This window comes from Lagenorhynchus albirostris, chromosome 3, assembly GCF_949774975.1.
Source record: "Lagenorhynchus albirostris chromosome 3, mLagAlb1.1, whole genome shotgun sequence".
Classification (NCBI taxonomy): domain Eukaryota; kingdom Metazoa; phylum Chordata; class Mammalia; order Artiodactyla; family Delphinidae; genus Lagenorhynchus; species Lagenorhynchus albirostris.
In genome coordinates this window covers 56973869-56995588 of record NC_083097.1, presented here as the reverse complement: position 1 = coordinate 56995588, position 21720 = coordinate 56973869, and the positions used below count along the sequence as shown (strand labels likewise).

At 35.9% G+C, this 21720-nt stretch overlaps 1 protein-coding gene across 1 annotated transcript in view; it reads right to left on the bottom strand.

Moving 5' to 3' along the window:
• Positions 1–21720, bottom strand: part of FCHO2 (FCH and mu domain containing endocytic adaptor 2) — a gene marked incomplete at its 5' end in the record, with an annotated part of 117340 nt that overhangs the window by 69479 nt on the left and 26141 nt on the right. The window contains 6 exon segments of the mRNA XM_060146315.1: positions 770–866; positions 1590–1688; positions 7677–7781; positions 15360–15512; positions 15598–15739; positions 18666–18740. Coding sequence (XP_060002298.1) covers positions 770–866; positions 1590–1688; positions 7677–7781; positions 15360–15512; positions 15598–15739; positions 18666–18740 — 671 coding nt within the window.

Genomic DNA, 21720 nt, shown 5'->3' with positions numbered 1-21720 from the left:
CACATGCCTAGAGCCCACGTTCAGCAACAAGAGAAGCCACCGCAGTGAGAAGCCCGTGCACCACAAAGAGTAGACCTCACTCGCCACAACTAGAGAAAAGCCTGTGCGCAGCAATGAAGACCCAGTGCAGCCAAAAATAAATAAAACAAAACAAAACAAAACAAATCTAGAAAACTGTAAGTATGCTGAGCAGGAGAAGAGAATGGTGCTTATTATATTTGATATAACATAACATGCTTATTAAAAGTAAGATTAAGGAAACCCATAATCATTTGTTCATAAAATAGGAACCAGGATGCCTATACTCACTGGTATATTCCCCAGTGTCTAAAATGGTACCCAGAATACTATTAGCACCCAATAAATAAATTTGTTGAATATATATGTGAATGAGGAAAGAAAAGTTATTAAATTTTACGAAATGTTCTCCACTGGCCTCAATGCTCTGAGGGCTTAATATTCTCTCCCACTCTTTGTCTCATTAAAATGGGCTTCTGTTGCTTACTCTACTTTTGAAAATATAAACTGTAATATATTAATTTAGTAAAGGTATGATAACCACTTTAAGTAGTACTAAATTATTAACTACTGAAGGTCAAAACAAAAACCTAACATACCATCAGACACAAAGTAAATGATATCTGAGATTTCACACAGATTTTTAGGTATCTCCCAAGCTCCATTTTGCAATTTTGGAATTTAAAGGCAAACACATTTGTTACTGGATGGGAAATGTGAATATGTTTCCTTGCAAAGTTTGTCATCTTACCAGGTCTTTCCTTCCCAGTGCCTTTTGACTCAGCAAATTTTTGTATCAAGCTTTCAACTGTAGTGTTAGCCATGTTATTCATAAATTCTTCATGGACCTATTAAAATGAAATAAAGATAAATTTTTTTCACTTTCCATAAATATTCTTACTGTATTTCAGACAAAACTTCCACAAAACAATTAAAATTCATTATACCAAAATATATGTATTTTGACCCAGAGCGTTTAAGAACTTTCATTTGCCTAATATGCTCTGTTACCTAACTCTGTTAGTAGATCTATGGATACAAACCACATTTTACATGAACCCTTAACGTATGGTCTCACAGCCTTAGAAGTCAAGGCAGTGTCCTGTTCCTATCTTTGAGTGTTTTAGGGACATAAATCTTACGATAAATAAAACTTATACAGCAATGAAAATAGTATTAGAACTTTAGTAACCAAGAATAACAGAATTCATCTTTCTCTACTATATTTCAATGCACCCCAAATGTCATCGTTAAGGCACTTTTATATTTTTGGAAATTTTCTAAGCACAAGCTCTATAACTTATTGAAGTTGCTATGCTAAATTTTAAAATAGTAAAACTTTGTAATAAAGAAATATTCAAAAATTGTTAACTTCAGAATTTTAACTCCATAATTAATTTAAATTATCATCCTTGATAGGATGGTAAAATCCAGGTTATTCTGTATTTAATACATGTAAATACATATTCTTTACCTGAAATAATTCAGTATCATGTTATGAGTTATGATTTTTAGAGTCAGAAGTGAACATAAAATTCTCATGAATCAGTTCAATAAAAGTAAAAACGTACCTGGCCTATTTGTAAATGAATTTCCTTTATAGCATTTGACAAGGATCCTATAATTTCTTTTATATGAATGAGATGAGTTTCTTCAATATCTTGAAATTTCTGGGTAGTGAATATAAAAAATTACACACACACAGATATATTCTGAAATCAAAACACTTTTTAGAAGTCATCTTAATACAGCTAACCAAATTTGTCAAGTTAGCATCAAAAAAAGTTAACTTTTTGTTACATCATTTCTCAGGCACATATGACTTTTTCAGAATCAGAAGATACCACAAATTAAAATCTATAATCACGGTCAGAAAATTAGAAGGAGACCCAGAAGAGAATAGTGTCAAAAAACCAAGGGAGAAGTATTTCAAAAACTGAAAAACAATTAGTTTGCAGAGCTAAAACTACAGTTTACTTCTTAAGACTTTACAATCTAGCCCATAGACTTTCAAAAAGGTCTAATTCTGGAAATGTTAATACATAGTCTCCAAAAGAGACAGTCTATGGTCAAAGAAATCTGGGAAAGCCTGTATGTATACTCTGTCTCAGCAGTTCTCAACTGAAGGTAGAGATGATTCAGATGACCTGGAGAATGTTTTCAAACTATAAAACAAATAGATCCTCCATGACTACTTAGGCAATGGGCTGGAAAGAGGTAAGAATGTTGTTTGGAAAAAAAATCCCAGGTTATTCTGATATTTACTCCCCAGGAAGAAAACCACTGCTAGACTTGGCTTCACAATAAATGTATTAAAAACTGAAGTAACTGAGAAATACTAAAGTAACAAAACTTGTTTCACTCTGCTTAACCCAGTGTGTTCCAAATTTCTTTGACCATACAACCCTTTTTTCTTCTTCTCTGGAGATCTATTAATATCTCACAGAACAATAATATTCCTCAAAACAGGATTTGGGAAATGTTGAACTAGTCATTTTCAAACAAAAATACATTTGTCATTTCCAGTGCACAAACCTGATTACCCACTTTCTTGCCAAATTACATCAGTTCTAAGGAGCAGGCCTAAATGTTTGCTATTTTTCCCTAGTTTATCAAATTAAATTCCCTCACCCCATATTTAATGTCCAATTTTCTTCAGCACTGAGTTACGTGATCAGAAATCACTAAGCCAAATAATCATGTCTATATTTGTGTAAAGGGTCTGAATTTCTAAAAAAAATCAATTATGGTGAAATTAGTTTTGGCAGTAATGCAACAAAGTCCAAAAACTTAAATCCATTTTATTCATGAGGAATGATGAGTTAAAATAGAGTGCTTGTCTTGACTAATTCTGACCAAGTCCAATGAGAATACCAATACTGCAAGATCCTGAATTACTCTTAAGAACTGAGGAACATTCAGGAGGAGCATGATCCTATTTTACGTTCATATTATAAGAATTCACCCTCTGCTTAAATTTCTGCAATTTAATGAACAAGATATTTTCTCATAGACAGGTAGTCCCAAATCCAGGAAAGCTTGGTCAAACAGGCACTAATTTCAAACATATGATCCCTAATTCCAAGGAAACTTGTGCCTTCTTCTTATTCTCTTTTGAAACACCTACATTGAATAAGTCAGATCCTTAATAATTGAGAAATATCTTGAAGCATGAAGCCAAACAGAAATATCTTGAAGCATGAAGCCAAACAGAAACTAAAAGCTACAATCTTGAAACTGTGCTTTATTTTTGGTGGGAGGACTGCTAAATATCAGAATTCCTCAAAATTAGTGACTACGAAATAAGTTCAGAGTTATTCAGCAATGGGAATATAGTATCAAGTGTTTGAATATAAATGAATAAATCTTCTTGAACAAATCAGAGTTCTTCCTCCTTGCAATTTCAAATCCACTGTGTTCATATGTACTGTTATATTAGATTTTTTAAAAAGTACAATTTTGTCAGCCAGGAGAGATATAGAAAAGCACTCTAATACTAAAACTCCTTAATCTGAGGGTGTTGCTCAAGCAAATCTCAAATTTCCTTGAACCAGCCATCTAACTGTTCAAAGTAAACAAAATCTCCCTATTGTTTCAAGTTTTTTAAGTGTCATTAACCGACAGTGGTGAAAAGCATAAGCACAGAGTCACAATTTTAATCATGCTTATTCTCAACTCAAATGCAAAAACTTACATCACAAGTACTCCAAGTAAATTCTAACTTCTTTCACCCCAGGTAAATATATGTCCTGCCACCCAATTTCAGTCTCACTAGATTGACATGCCCCTTCCCACTAGGATTAAGTCAACCCGCTTGGCCTGGAACAAAAGGAAAGTAGAGAAGCAAAAGAATTATTTTCCCTTCTAAATAACCCAAAATAAAGTCTACTGTCTATCAAGAAACAAAAGTTAACCTGTCCTACAGTTGTGCGTGTGTGACAGACAGAGAGAGACAAAGAGGGAACACGAGAAAGAACACACATGCACATCAGCACAGTATACCATCAACGTTAAAAGCACCATGGTTAAACATCTGCTCAAACAAATTAATGTTTCCATCTTGGAACTGGCAAGATAAACAGTTAAAATGCAATTTGAAAAAATGTAATGAGGAAGCAGAAAGAGATAAGGAGAGGGAAAGATGAGTGCTGAAGATTCTTTATAAGGTAATATATACAAACAAAAAACACTGACTCTGGGCTTCCCTGGTGGCGCAGTGGTTGAGAGTCCACCTGCCGATGCAGGGGACATGGGTTCGTGCCCCGGTCCGGGAAGATCCCACTTGCCGTGGAGCGGCTGGGCCCGTGAGCCGTGGCCGCAACGGGAGAGGCTACAGCAGTGAGAGGCCCGCGTACCACAGAAAGAAAGAAACAAAAAAAAAAACAAAAACACTGACTCTAACAAATTCTAATTTGTTTTTTCAAATTAAATAACTGAAAGGCAAACATTTTCACTGATAGAAATTAATCATTTTGATAGGAAATTAACAAATCAATAATAACTGCCTTATAAATGAGCGTTCCTAATGATTTAAAAGATAAAAGAGAACTTGCTGAAGTCTACAATGACCTCAGTTGCTATAGAAATTGAAACTTTTTATCTCACTAGAGATGGAGCCTCATTTAACACAACTAAACCCTTCTTGAAACATTATCATTTCCGAGCTGCCATGACATTACATTTCCCAGTTTTATTCCTTCTCTGGCTTCTCCTACTTGGGTTTCAGCATCTCTTCCTCTCTCAAACTGACAATGATGAACCTCTCAGAGCTTGGCCATTATTTCCCCACACTCTATCCAAAGGTGATGTCATTATGGCTGTGTGTACCATCCAGCCCCTATTTTATAAAGTCCCAATCCTTTATTCAAAACCTTTGGGACCAGCTGTTTTGGAATTTAAATATTTTGGATTTTTAAAAATAAAGATAACATGGTGTTACCATATATCTCATAATACTACCAACAGGATCTGCAGTGGCATCTGTTTATCAAACACTAAAGGAAAACATGTATATTCAGTCTAAGTAGGATAAAGAGACTACAAATTAGCCTCACATCGGTTCAAGTTTTGCTGCCAAATGAGTTCCAGGAAAAAGATTTTTGGTTTTCAGAGCTTTTGGAATTCAGAATTGTGGATAAGGGATGTGAATATTATGTCCAGGCAAGATTACTTACAGCCTCCAAAACTGCCCATTTGATGTCTCCACTTAGGTATACACAGCTCAAAATTAACATGTTCAAAACTGAGCATCTCATGCTCTTCCGACCCCTCAAACTAACAGCTCTTCATCTAGCCTTTGCCATTCATCTCTATACACATAGGCTTACAAGCCAAAACCTGGAAGAGATCTTGAATCCCTTTAGAATTCTCCCATTCACCCTACCCCTGCCATCTCCAAATGCATTCACTTGTCTCCTTCTACAAGGCCACCACACTGACCCTCATCCTTCTCACTGGACTATGATACTGCCTTCCAAATTGGACTCTTTTTTTTTTTTTTTTTTGTGGTACGCGGGCCTCTCACTGTTGTGGCCTCTCCCGTTGCAGAGCACAGGCTCCAGACGCGCAGGCTCACAGGCGTGGCCATGGCTCACGGGCCCAGCCGCTCCGCGGCATGTGGGATCTTCCCGGACCGGGGCACGAACCCGTGTCCCCTGCATTGGCAGGCGGACTCTCAACCACTGCGCCACCAGGGAAGCCCCAAATTGGACTCTTGATTCTCCTTTGGCCTCACTATAATCCATTCTTCATGAAACTGTCAGAATTAGCTTTAAAAATGCAGACCATATCATGTCACGTCCCTGCATACAGCTCTTCAATGTATTCCAACTGCTCTTGGAAGAAAACCTAAACCCTTACTAAAGCCTGGTCCTTGATTATCTCTTTAACCTCATTTCTAACCACCATCTCTCCTTACTCAGTTTCAGTAAGCATTTTTTACTTTCTAGAATGTGATCTCTCTTTTACACATCTGGGTCTTCACATCCATGGTCTCCAATGCCTAGAACACTCCTGCCCTAGAATGAGTCTCTTACTGATGCTTCAAGTCTCAGTTTTAAATGTTACTTCTCCAAAATGGACTTTCGTTAACTCCCTAATCCAAATTAGGTCAACCCCATATTTTATCCCATGGAAGCTTGTTCTTTTCCTTTGTAACATTTATAGTAATTTGTAACTTTATATTTAAGCATATATTTAATGTCTGTCTCCCTCCCCTACACTGTATACTCCATGCAGAGCAGAGAGAATTTGTTTTATTTACATACATATTGTATACACCCAGCATCTAGCACAGTGCCCACAACATGGTCAGTAGAGATGGATGCATGATGCCTGCACACAAGCATGCAAGCCGTCTGTTTCTGAGGTGTGAATCATTCACCACTCCAAGCAAGAAGACTTCCTAGAATCTAAAAAGTCAGACTCATAAAGTCCTTCTTCACACTTACAGAGTGTCTACCATGAGCTGAAAACTGTTTTAAGTGCTGAGGAGACAGCAGTAAACAAATCAATCCCTGCTCTTACAGAGCTTATATTTTAGTGGGGGAAGACAGACAACAAAATATATGGGAAGAAGAGCCAGTGTGCCTCACCATATTTCTAGCCCCTCAAACATGATGACTAAGAATGTTCTAAGAAGAGGTTCCTCCACCAGCCTCAGGGCCAGAGTGAAGAGCTAAGCCATGAGGAACAAGTAGCATGATAAAAAATAAACACTTGCTATTGTAAGCCACTGAGATTTTGGGGGTTCTCTGTCACAGCAGCATACCATCCTATCCTGTCTGACAGTAAATTAAATGCATGGTGTCAGATGATGACAGGTGCTAAGGAGAAAAACAAAACAAGGAAAGAGGACAAGAGGTGAAGGTAGAAGTTTTGGGTATAATTCATAAAAGGCACCCATCTTAAATCTAGGGCTTTAACTAAGGCTCTAAGAACATCAAATTGAATATAATTTATCCCAAGGTTATAGGAGACAGATTTTTTTTTTTTTTTCCAGTATGCGGGCCTCTCACTGTTGTGGCCTCTCCCATTGCGGAGCACAGGCTCCGGACGCGCAGGCTCAGCGGCCATGGCTCACGGGCCCAGCCGCTCCGCGGCATGTGGGATCTTCCCGGACCGGGGCACAAACCCGTGTCCCCTCCATTGACAGGCGGACTCTCAACCACTGCGCCACCAGGGAAGCCCGAGACAGACGTTTTTTAACTGATTGTCTGTCTTCCCTTACTAAAATGGAAGTTCTATGAGAGCAGGGATTCTTGACTGTTTTGTTAACCACTATATCCTCAGCACTGAGTCATTTCCAGTTTTCTTCTTAAGTATAAGTCAATTTTAAAACCCATACATAATCATTACTGTCTTCATCATCTACCAATGTCCTCATTTTCTCCAATGCTCCTTAAACATTCTAGTCAATCTGAATAATCCCTTATGATATTATAACTATTGATTCTTGGTCTTCAATCTCCAAAACAAGATGTATATTTTTAAAACAGCATTATTAAAACACTGAGATTGTGCATTTTAACATTTTTTAATACTAAAAAATTTTATGACAGAAAAATTGTATTATTTTTATCACTAATATAATTTATTATAATTTACAAACAATAAACACAAATATCCTGTTTTAGATTTAAAGCCTTAAAAATACCAACCTGAGCTGTTTCTGTCATTTTCTGTTCAAAATCAGCTTTTCCTAATGCATATTTTTCCACATAGAGTTTATAGGTATCTGTAGCTTTCTTAGATTTAACAGTTGCCTGTAACAAAACAGAAACATTTTGAACTATACAAAATATTTTTTATTTCCTGATATAAGTTTATATGAAATAATAATTTAAGTGCATTTTAAGAAATGAGGCCTATGTTGAGTTCAAGATGACAAAAACTAATACCTTGTCTTAAGTCCTCCTTAGTGGTATTTTTTGTTACAGTCACACAATAATGCATGAATTAAATGCTAATTCTCTTGTCTGATGGAACGTGCTTTAAAAAGTTAAAATACTCTCATTTTATAACCCAGAGTAAGATCACACAACCACATAATAGTACAATGTTACTAAAAATTCAAAAAACAATACTGTGACAATACCCTCAGAATATGCTTGACACTCCTTTACACACCTGTGAGTCTTTCTTCCTTCCACAACAGATATTCCATTTAATGTCTGATCAGTGACTATAAAGCTAGCTCAAAAGTTGAAAAAAAAATCAATTTTCCTTGAGGTTTCTCAGTTTCCATTGTGCTCCGGAAAATCTATAAATTTGTTTTTAATCATTGCCTATTTTTCAAGAAATTGTTACTGCATTATTATAGTTCTAATTTTATCAAAGTTACTTACTCAATAAAAACTTAATAATATGTTAAATATTAGGCAGTGACAAATATGAATACAAATTATATAGAGATCTTTTCTTCAGGGACTTCACAGAAGAAGTATAACCCGTATACATAAACAGCTAGAAACTGGTGGAAAGAAACAAAGAAGTAAAAACAAATTTTATGGAAGATGGACATTAAGGAAGAAGAAAAACTATGTGTCACTTGTAGGTTGGGGCAGACATGTGGCTATCAAGAAATCTGATTATTCTCAAAGGATTGATCAATTTGGATACAGGAAGTTTGAAGGGAAGGGGTGTTGAAGTAAATAAGAGTTTAAAGAAGATCAAAAAAAGAAAAGCTACAGGATTTCAAGATAAAAGATCTCCACTTTCTTGATGAGGTAAGAGGGGGTCTGCTACGAGTGAAGAAGAGTAGGGTAGGGTTGGGAACTTCAGGAGAATAAAGAAAGTTTCAAACCATGGTTGTGGAGGATGCAACTGGTAATAACTACAGGAGTAAAAGTCTTGCAAAGAGCCACTGAGGGCTAAGCTGCAAAACTTGGAATTTGTGCAGAGCCAATCAGACCCAGTAGGTAATTATCTCCAGCTATGTTCAGGAGTCTTAGAATAAGTATTAGAAACAGAAAGTTGGGTTTACCTGGAGGTTTGGGGTTGGCAAGCGATGCATACAGTCTTATTCTCTAAAAAGGCAACTCTGTACTCTCTCTAAAATATAATTTCATATATTATATTAAACATATATGCTTTATGCTTGTGGGCCTTCTTAAATAAAGAATATAGGATGCCACTTTATCTTGTAGTGTATCAAAACGGTATCTTGTATCAGAACTGGTTTTGGAGCCAAAAGAAACTGGATTCAACCTTTAGCTCTACAATTTACTACCCAGTTGACTTTGAGTTTTATATAGTTCTCTCATTCCTAAAATGGAAATACCACATTTTTTTTTAGAGCTTTGGCACAGATGAAATATAATTTATGTAAATGCTTGGGACAGGGACTACAAAATAAATCGTATCTGCTATTAAACATCAACAGGAACATACATCATTATATTTTGCTGTTACACTTTGCTGTTATTATATCTAAGAGCTGTTCTAAGCTCTACCCCTAGAGTAAGTGTCTAAAACCTACAATGATTTTCTAGTTTGCTCCTATGGACCTTTTTTTAAACTCTCTTCCCATTGTCTAGCCGTATGACATTATTTTATACTACCGTTAATATACTTCCTCTAACATCCTTGCCCTTTCAAACATTTAACAATTAGATGAGATGGATATTTAGAGTTTACAAACTACCTTCACGGGAAGTCCAGATAACCAAGTTTGCTAGAATTTATTTTAAAAACAATTTTAATGCCATGGTTATCTGCGTTTCCTTTTGGATTTTGTTATGCCAAGAGACTTGGAAGAAGAGAATTTCTTCCAGCTACCTAAATTTTCAGTCTATACAAGAGTAACAAGCAACCCACAGTCCATGGAGTGATTTTTAATGACATAGTCTAGCAAAATGATATATTCTCACTGGGAGCCCCTTCTTCTTTGCTTCTTCTTCATCCTAACACTACTCTTTTCCTCTGCTGCCTATTAAGTTATTGCCTTATAATTTATGTGTCGGCTGTTGATAAATACATGAGCATCTGAAATTTGAAAGGAAATTCATAAACAATGTAAAAGTCCCTCAAAATATAACTATAATGATTGTGTCCATACTTTTTTTTAAGTAATTTATTCCATTACAGGTTCTACACAAAATAAGACACCTCCCTTTCTAAACTTACCATTAAAACCTTTCTCTAATAGCCTCTTGTTCTGTACTATTCAATAAGTCTTAGCTCCTCAAAAAGAAGGAAGCTTCTTGAAGACAGAGGGGATAATATGTACTCAGCCTTTAAGAACCTTCATAACATCTAGCATGATGACAGGCACATGGTAGAAACTAAAACATTTATTTACTATGAAATACAAATTCATAATCCAACAATCAGAAAATATGTGAATGAACCATTTAAAAAGGGAAGAACTGAGTCTATAGCCTATATTTAAAGTAAACTCTTAATTTTAATTATATTAATAAACAGGAAAAGTTCAAATAATATTTTGCTATAATGATATTTCCTAGTAGACACATATGTTGCATTGTAGACAATATAATGGTTTCTCACTTACAAAAAAAGAAAGAAGATACCCTTTATAAGTTCTAATATATTTTTTACATCAGCTTTCACTCTTCAAAGGTAAACATCATATGTCAGAATAAGGAAATTACATACCAACTTAAAGAAGCACCTTAGAAAACTGGCAAAAGTAGTACTTAATAATGAATAAATTTCTTTAAAGAGTTTATTGATTAACAAGGTATATTAAGTAATGACAAAAAAATTTAAAGAAAACTAAGGGTATCCTATAAAAGAATATAGAGGCCACTTTAGAATGTAATCATATTCTGGACTTCCCTGGTGGTGCAGTGGTTAAGAATCTGCCTGCCAATGCAGGAGACACGGGTTCGAGCCCTGGTCCAGGAAGATCCCACATGCCGTGGAGCAACTAAGCCCGTGCGCCACAACTACTGAGCCTGCGCTCTAGAGTCCATGAGCCACAAGTACCGAGCCTGTGTGCTGAAACTACTTAAGCCCATGAGCCTAGAGCCCGTGCTCCGCAATAAGAGAAGCCACTGCAATGAGAAGCCTGCGCACCACAACGAAGAGTAGACCCCGCTCGCTGCAAACAGAGAAAGCCCATGCACAGCAACAAAGACCCAACACAGACAAAAATTAAACAAATAAATAAATAAATAAATTTATCTTTAAAAAGAATGTAATCGTGGGCTTCCCTGGTGGCGCAGTGGTTGAGAGTCCGCCTGCCGATGCAGGGGACACAGGTTCGTGCCCCGGTCTGGGAAGATCCCACATGCCACGGAGCGGCTGGGCCCGTGAGCCATGGCCACTGAGTCTGTGTGTCCGGAGCCTGTGCTCCGCAACGGGAGAGGGCACAACAGTGAGAGGCCCGTGTCCCGCCAAAAAAAAAAAAAAAAAGAATGTAATCGTATTGGGAATATATATATTTTTTGAAAGCAAGAAACATCTCTCATAGGAAATGACTATACAGCAACACTCAGTTAAGTCAAAATGACTTTCTAAATAGTATCTTTGCTTAGTAAAACTATAAATTCTTAGGGTAGACTCATAGAAACTAAATGCCCCAGTAGTAACAAACTTGACCACTTTTGTAAAGTGATTATTAAAAGGGATGTTGGAGCATAGCAACTTATGCTTTAAAAGCAATAGCTACATTTCTTCTCATAAACAAAAGACTGGCCTTAAAAGATTACCTACTGATAACAAAATAAATCCTACATTTTATTCATTTCCTTAGCATTATAAATAAGTTTACTGATGTACTACCAGAAATATTTCTGTTTAAGTGTCTATAATTTTTATAGTAAACTCCTATGAATCAAATATATACATATAAAATAAGTACTCTGTCATAGTCCACAAATATGAGTAACTTCTAAATGGTGCTTTATAAAAATAAGGGTTTGTGAATGAAGATGAGAAGCGTACTATGTCATAATAGCCAATAAGTGTTTATGTTTTCAAGTTCACCAAAGGAAAAACAGTTCAAAGATCTATGTTTAAAAAAATCTACATTCATGTTAATAAAGAGCTTATTTATTACAGGCCAAAATACATTTACTTAGGCTTGGATTTGAATATATATAAATCAGAGACCCATTAACACATCTAGTATCACAAGCAAAGATATCACCTCTGAGCAGAACAATTAGAAAAAAGCACCCCTTCCTCTTCTTTTCTTTTTGCTGATTGAGAAGATTTAGACTATACTTCTATTCTCTCAGTAGTTATGCTTAATGTTCATGCTTGCAAAATGAACTTTCGAGATACTCCTGAATCTCTTTTCACAGTCAGATTCTGACCCTTCTCAGTTACTTCCAATTCAGGGACTGCTGAGGTCTGCTTTTTTCCCCACATAGTATTATCTTCAATGTCACCAAAAGCATTACTGACAGAGCATTTCTTAAAAGTGTTCCACTATCATCTCCAGATTTTCTTCCAAACATTGGTGCTCACATTTTCTTGATCTTACCAGGTTCCAACAAAAGGTTTTCAGACAACAATCAGAACTAATCCTTCCTCAATGCTCTTAAAGTGGTCTGTTAATTGAAACATCAACGTGTTGCAGTTGTCCAATCATGCCACCAGGTATATAACAACCAAGTTCACAGAGGCAGTGAAACTACACCACAAATGCCACCATGCCAACAGTGATTATATGATACTATCATTTGATGATGCATTCTGATTTCAGAGATGTGAGGAAAAAGATATACCCGGTAGCTTTTAATATTCTCTTTTTCTCTGGTGCCTCGTTCTGAATTTATCTTTATTTAACCTGCTTAATACCAAGAATGTACTTTTGATCTAAGAACTCCTGAGTTTTTTTAATTCTGAAATATTCTGATCTGTTAACTCTTCAAATATTACCTGTCTACCATCCTCTCCATTTTTTTTTCTTCTGAAATCCACATCAGATGAATGTTGGTAACCTTTATTCTCTGTACTATGTTATGGGTGAGTGCCCAAATTCAATCTTTCACTATATTAGCTCTAAAGTTTGTCTCCTCTGTTGCTTTTTTTAAAATTTCAATAACCATATATTTCATTGCCAAATTTTCTGGTTAGCTGTTTTCCCATCTACTAGATCTTATTTCATTATCTCTCTTAATTTCTTTAATATAAATTTATATCCGTTTGCATATCTGAACATCCTCAACAAACACGAACGTTTCTGATCATCTATTTTATAAATCTAAATTTTATTTGGAGTGAATTCTTATTCTAATTGTTAAATTTATTGCCACCTGTCTTAGCAGAGGTATCCCCTGCTTTTCAAAAGTTTGTCTTACAAGTTTGTTTGCTTTTACAAAAGAATTATATTAGTTCCTGTTTTCACGAACTGAAAAACATTCAAAGAGGATTTTCACTTTTACAAAAACAGGTGAAAAGAAAAGTAGCATTCAGCGTTTGCTTTGCAGGAGCCGTTACAGAGGCAGCGCACACCCTGAGAAGCAGTGAAAGTGGCACCAACAAGCTCCTTCCCAGGATCTACACTCAGCATCGGTCTCCAAAGCTTTGAACTGTGTCTGTAAGCATCTGTGCTTTATCTCAATTTATTTTGTGCATGCATTAGCAAGATGTATTCTAAGGTACTTGCTTCTCTGCTTACGCCGTTTTGGCTTATGAAAGGTTTCACAGGAACACTCTACTGTTGTATAGCAGGGAAAGCTATATTAGCTATATCAGATTCCTTAAGATGTGCTTTTGCTCATTTCAGGTGGGAGGTTTCTTGTTTTTTCCCCTCTCTCTTCTCTCTCTCCCTCCATCAGTGATGCTGGAAAAACTCTATAGAATACAAGGTAAACATCACCTCCTAGAATTGTGTTATATTCTATCATTTATGCTCACCCATCCCCATTTAGCAGTTTCAGGTTATCTCCTGCCAGCCCTCCAAGGCCCCAATTTAGTATTAGTCTTATAAAGGTAGCTTTTAATTAATTCCCTGGAAGAATATAGGGGATATGAACGAAACAGTCATGAACTGGTTCCTTGGCCTGACTGCCAGTCAGAACTGCATCCTTAAACCCCAACTTCCAATAATGCTTTAGCCTTCAGCAGCTCAACAGTCTTTTTTCACTACTTATAGTTTCACCAAGTGAGTGGGGTTCCTTGGGCTTCATCTCAAGTGGGGAGTATTTAGTCCCCTTTACCACACAAGAGCTAAATTCCACTGCCTAACTTAGGACTTTGGGTCCAACAGCCCCGCATAATCAATCTCTACATGCCCTTCTGAGTTTGTTCCATTTCTGGTTCATTATGAAGATAATATTCTTCTTTTTGGAGCATGTTATTTTGCTTTATTTTCCCTTTTCATATATTTTATTCTTAACTGCTGTGCCTGGAATGAAGAGCGTTTTAAAATCATGAACTTACTCTGCCTCAGTTTTTACCCCCTCCCAATGTTTATTTATCACACAAAACACTAAAGGAAACATATTACCCCAAATTCCATTGACTGTTTTGATTTTTCCAGATGCTCTTCTGGTTTTTGCCCATGTATATACACTTTTATAATTATTATAATTGCAACATAATTACAGTTTTGTTATTTTTTAATGGCTATTTCAAATATTCTACAAAGCTTTCAAAATTATCACTCCCTATGGCTGATTCCTAAATGATATATACCACATCAAACAAGTGGATAGTTAAACTGTTTTGAAAGGGGAAAAATATCTACTTTTAATCAAAATGAGAGTGGGGGAAAAGGTTGTGGTTTACCACAATACTACATACATGGGATCAAAGTCAGCAATAAATCACCCACAACATATATTTAAAGTTTATCTCAAGTAACTATTGCCTTGCTAAATCTACCAAAGTCTTGCTTCAAAAAAATTTTTACCTCATTATTAAATCTTACACCAAGCAGCATCTCATCAATTATCTTATAAAAATATCCTGCAGGGCTTCCCTGGTGGCACAGTGGTTGAGAGTCCGCCTGCCTATGCAGGGGACACGGGTTCGTGCCCCGGTCTGGGAAGATCCCACATGCCGCGGAGCGGCTGGGCCCGTGAGCCATGGCCGCTGGGCCTGCGCGTCCGGAGCCTGTGCTCCGCAACAGGAGAGGCCACAACAGTGAGAGGCCCGCGTACCGCAAAAAAAAAAAAAAAAAATCCTGCAAATGTGTCACCAATATAAAGAAATCATTCCTTTTTATGTATTTGCTAATCTATCTACCAGATACAAAATATTTTGTAAACCTACTTCTGTTTCACTTAGGTAAATCACTAACACTCAGAGGCACAGTGACTTCATCTTTAATATGAGATCATTCTTGAGTGTTTAAAGATTAAAGGCAGTCTTGTATTTGAAAATGCTTGAAACCACAGAGGTATTATTTTTATTACAATTACCTTTTCTATTTCTCTTTGTGTAGCTCCTTCCTTTTTCAAACGTTCCTGTTCTACACATTTGGCATTGTAATTTTCCTTGGATTTCTGGAGGGCCTGAGTTATGCTCTGAATGGTTTGAACAGCTTCCAGAGTTCCTGCAACTTCTTCTTTAGTCTGTTTGGTATGAAATGATTCATCAAAATGCAGAACTACAAAGCATTCAATATCTGACCAATCAATCCTTTAACAAAACTGATACCTTTTTATGCGATTTTACTTGTTCTTCTCCATACTTCTGAACTTCTTTTATTAATTCTTGTAATTTTCTAACAAGATCCAAGTGACAATTTGCTAATTTCTCTGTAGATGTTTTGAACACATCCCACACTGGTGCAAATGTTCTAAAGCAAAGAAAACATGGGAATAATTTACTAACAGGAAGAAAAGTTTAAGGCTCCAGAATAGAACCAATGGAAATAATGTTATATTCAGTAATTTTAATTAGTCAAAAGATGAAATTAAATTAAATCACAAATGAAACGACTGACAGCCTGACCTTGATTTTTTTAAAAATCCTTGGTTAATTAGTTAAAATATTTTTATACCTCAGATACAGAGAAATGAGTTAACTCATATCACAGGTCTGGCCATGACCCTCCCTTAATTATAACGTGTCATTTTCTGAGTTGATTTGTATCAGAAGCCCTTCTAATCACTGTCTACTGTTTAAAACTAACTTATTATCAAATCTAAATTTTAGACTCTTCAGTGCTCCATTTAAAATGCTTCATCAAAAATAAAAGCTCCTGCGAATTCCCTGGCAGTCCAGTGGTTAGGACTCCGTGCTTCCAATGCAGGGTCACAGGTTCGATCCCTGGTCAGGGAACTAAGATCCCGCATGCCTGCAGTACGGCCAGAAAAACCAAATAAATAAAATTAAGAAGATAAAACCTCCTCTGAATTTAAACATGCAAAAGTCAAATTTGTACATGATTTTTTAAGTGCCTTCATCATTAAAATTTATTGAAGAATGACTTTAAAACTGTTATCTGAAACTTTGTTTCAGATTTTACCCGTGTACTTCAACAAACACTGAGAGTCCCCTTTCTACTACACTTGGTATAGAATGTATGACATACTTTCCTACCACTTCTTCTCAACATTGAGAATTTAATATTTTCAACAGGTTCAACTACTTCCAAGAGTTACTACATTATAATATTTTGAATAATACTTAGAATGCCAAAGGTTAGTTTAAACTAATCTGGTCAGTAGGGAATGATATAAGAATAATTTTATCCTATGCTTTCCTCAGGTACTTCCTCAGAGATTTTCAACAGCACGTGCTTTGCTCTATGATAAAACAAAAACAAATAGCAACAATGATCACTAACGTAAGACGGTAGAGACAGAAATTACTTACCCTAATATGTACTCTGTGCCAGTTACTGCATTTCCTACCCAGTAGGAAAGCTAACTGACAACAATCATTTTAAGCAATAACAAAAAGTTCAAAGAGAATAATTAAAATACTTAAATGGGACTGTTCTGATTAGATCTTACCTCACACTTTTAAATCTAATCAGCACTAAATGTGGCAAGTAGTTAGATGGAAAATTTTGAGAGAAAAAAGGACACCTGAAAAGTATCCACTCACTACAGCACCAAAATACATGTACATCACTTCAGGTAAACCTGATACATGATAGTCTAGACTTTACAAAACAGGTAAGATGAGAGTGTCCCTTTACTTTACCCAAGGATTATTTACACTGAAAGGAGGTTCAACATAAGATTTCTTTAAATACAGGTTTCTTTAAGGAATTCCAAGTATCATTCCATTTTTTAAAGTTTGACATACACAACTTTTTTCTGGTCAGGTAATACAAGTTAATGTACAATGAGCACTAAGAAAGGAAACTGACCAATCCAAAATATGTTTAAATGCAACTAAATACAGAAAGATAAAATTCAATTCTTGCCTAAATATGTATCAGTAAACAAAAACATTAATATTTAAAATCTTTATAATCTTAAGTAACAACACTAACAAAAAATAAAATATCACCTATTATTCATGAAAGACACATATTCCAAAGACAGAAATGTTTTCAGTAACTTTATTAGAAAACACATGTTTTTTTCTACCTCCCACCTGGTAACTAAAAATAAGAATTTCCTATATTAAAACCATGGCCTCATACTGAGTGAAATAAGTCAGACACAGAAAGACAAATATCATATGATATTGCTTATATGTGGAATCTGAAAAAAAAAGGGGGGGTACAAATGAACTTATTTACAAATCAGAAATGGAGTCACGGATGTAGAAAACAAACTTACGGTTCCCAAGGGATGGGGGGAGGGATAAATTGGGAGACTGGGACTGACATATACACTCTACTATATATAAAACAGATAACTAACAATAGCCTGCTGAACAGCACAGGGAACTCTACTCACTACTTCGTAATGGCCTACATGGGAAAAGAATCTTAAAAAAACAAAAACAGAAGTAGAGTCACAGATGTAGAAAACAAACTTATGGTTACCAAGAGATGGGGTGAGGGGGGAGAACTGGGAGATTGGGGTTGACGTATACATACTAGTATATCTAAAATAGATAACTAGTAAGAACCTATTGTATAGCACAGGAAACTCTGCTCAATACGCTGTAATGGCCTACTTGGGAAAAGAATCTAAAAAAAGAGTGGATATTTGTATATGTATAACTGACTCACTTTGCTGTACACCTGAAACTAATACAACATTGTAAATCAGCTATACTCCAATAAAAAGTTTTTAAAAATAATAAATAAATATTTCTAAAGTATCAATCATACTGGACACCTAAAAGAATGAGTATATGAGAGAAAAATAAATTATTTATTAAAAAGAAAAACAACAAAACATGGTCAATTGGTTAAAGCTAGGTTCTGTTATTCCAGTTACTTTCTGGCCCTTCTACTGTGATCAATTAAGAAGAAATTATGTTTTAGAAGAGGCAAGTCTACATGGAGGAGTTAGAAACAGGAGGCTGCCAGAAAAGTGAGGAGAGATATGGAAAAAAGAAGGAAGAATGAAGTTGTATTGTGTAGTTTAACAAAGAGAAAAAAGTAAGTTTCATTTACTTTGTGTTAACTGATTCAGCAAATTCAATTATACTTTCTATCAAGTCGAGAATATATTCACATATAGACGCATTTTGAATAAACACATTACACACTATTATATTTATGAACCATTTTATCCTTAGTGAGAACCTACTATTCCCATAAACTTTGCCTAAATCAACACTGAAAGAGTTCTTCAAAGAAATTAACTCACCCAAGTTGTGAATAATTGCTTGCAGATTTTGCTAGTTTTGTCATTGACCTGGAGTACGCCTCTTCTATTGTAGCTCTGTTAAATCAAATTTCCATATTATAATAGCTCTTGTTTAATGACCAAACACATAGCAAAATTATTAAAATACAGTCACAACTGTAGAAACAAAAAGATAACTCAAAGTATATGTTAAAAATAAGTAGGTATGTGGTCATGAATTTCTGGCTTATCTTTAAATGGCCTTTGTGCACATCTACTTAAAGAACTAGTCTGGTATAGAACTAAAATAATGTATTGATATACCACCAAAAAAACTTCAGTGAAGTCACTCCTCTTCTTACCTTTAGTATCAATGGTTATCGGAACAGGAAGTACAAAAGTACTGTTTCTTGCATTCTCTCTATATACAAACTGATTCAGTATGAAAGTCATTTGTGTTTAATATTTCCTTGGTGTACTTAATATAGTTTTATTATTCTTTAACATTGTGAATTCATTATTATGCACATTTAATGGAACAAGAGATTGAGGACAGTCATTTGCACAAAACTAAGTATGAATTATTAGCAAGTCTGAGATCCTGGACTTCAGTACTTAATCTAGTCTGTGATTAGATCTAAAACACTAACAAGTATTTCACACTAGGATACTGTGCTTTATATAGCTGCTATTCAGCATACAGAATTTTAGGCTAAAAAAATTAAACCATTAAATATAGAATAGAAAAAAATTTTCCTATAGGCACGTAACTTACAAATGAAAACTATGACGTTGTCTTGGCCTTCATAACACTACAAAAATTAAGTTCTATCTTACCTCACCCATAATTACCCTGTCCCTTCTCAATCTGTGCTACCCTTAACAAAGAAACAGTCTACAACCACCACTGCCTTCCAGTTACTTTGATAGCTTCAACTAACATTCAGAGATCAACAAATCCAGATCTCCACCCTGCTCTTGAAGCAAATCATCTGTTTAATATCTAAATGCCTCAAGCATAACTCTAGCTAGACATCTTAATCATCTCAAGCTCAGAATATCCAAACTAAGCTTATCTCCAGACTCTTCCCCAACCCCACAAAAGGTAGCTCTTTAACAAAAAGCAACTATTAACAGTAACTGCCTCTCACTGACGGCACTGTGATTTTTTTCTGCTCCTTTAAACTTCCGGGTGTCTTTTTAATATACTATATTACAAGGGTAGTACTTTGATACTTTTTAGAAAGTTAATACAGAAATAGTATCTCAATGAATAAGTTTAACAGCAAGGAAAAAATGGTTCATTTCCAGTACTAGTAAATTGATCCAAAAACCTTCCAATGAGAAAAAGCTGGAGAGGTGGTGGGTGTGCCTAAAAGGCATCAGAGAACTAAAGAAGCAGTTAAGAATCAGCAGGCCAAGACCCAAGAGAAGGCTATCCAGAGAAGAGAGACAGAGAGGTAGGGCAGCTTTTCCCCTGGGGCATCTACAAACGGCAGCTGACCCTGAGATGCGGAGCAAAGCCTCACAAGGTAAAGGAGACAAAACTAGCTTCAGACTTGCCAAAGGTGGGAAGCATGGAAAATCCCATACCCTTTAAACTGAGACTCAAAGAGTAAGGATATAAGGAGTTAAGGATGAACCGTAAGTAGGCAAGCTCTCAAAGGGACTGCAAACATTATCTTTTCAAACTGATATTGGATCCTACATGGTTGTCTTATATACATTCATACAACCACCAGGTACATAAGGAAACAAGACAAGATGAACCACCAGCGGAAGCAAATTTAACAATGTTCCACACTTAGACTTTATGAGTTTATGCATTATGATCAAGGAGCCAGTCGATTAAATCAAGAATTTCACTAGAGAGCTAAAAATCATTTTTCAAAAGTGGGGGAAAGCACAGCAAATTTGAAAAAAATATAAATTCTATATCTGAAAAATACAATAACCAAAATTAGTATCTCAATGGATGCAGTTTAACTATAGATTCAATACACTGTAGTGAGACGTAAAGTAGAGAGAGGTGAGAAGATCTGGATTCTGGATTAAAGCTCAGTGAAACATAAACTAACATAACATGGTAAATCAACTATACTCCAATAAAAATTAATTAAAAAAAGGGAAAAAGCTCAGTGAAACAAAAGAATGGAAAACAGAGAAGAGAAATAAAAGACAAAGGACAGAGCAAAAAGGTCTAACGTGTAAAGAAAGTAAGAATGGGTCAGAAGAAATATATATTTGCAGAGATAATGACAGAGGATTTTCCAAAACTGACCACAGATATCAAACCACAGGTTCAAGTAGCCCAACAAACCCTAAGAGGATAAATAAAGAGGTATGTACATCTAGTCACATCATAGTAAAACTGCTGAAAGTCAAAGACAAAAGGAAAAGCTTAAAAGCAGCTAAACCTTTCCCACCATCAGATGTTACCTTCAAAGGAACAATAATTAGCCTGATAGCTAACGTCTCAATAGTAGATAATGCAATGGTCTTCAAAGAATTTTTTTTTAATCTAGTAAAATGCAAAACTATAAAACTCCTTTAAAATAACATAGGAGAAAACTTACATGACCTTGGGTGTTTAGATAGAACACTATAGACATGGCCTATGAAAGAACTCATTGATAAGCTGGACTTCATTAAAATTAAAAACTGCTCTGTGAAAGATGTCAAGAAAATAAGAGGACAAGCCACAGACTGGGAGAAATTATTTGCAAAAGACAAAAGAGAAAAAGAAATGTTATCCCAAATACACACAGAACTCTTAAAACTCAACAATAAGAAAACAAACAACCTGATTAAAAAATGGGCCAGGGGGCTTCCCTGGTGGCGCAGTGGTTGAGAATCTGCCTGCTAATGCAGGGGACACAGGTTCGAGCCCTGGTCTGGGAGGATCCCACATGCGGCAGAGCAACTAGGCCCGTGAGCCACAACTACTGAGCCTGTGCGTCTGGAGCCTGTGCTCCGCAACAAGAGAGGCGGCGATAGTGAGAGGCCCGCACACCGCGATGAAGAGTGGCCCCTGCTTGCCACAACTAGGAAAAGCCCTCGCACAGAAACGAAGACC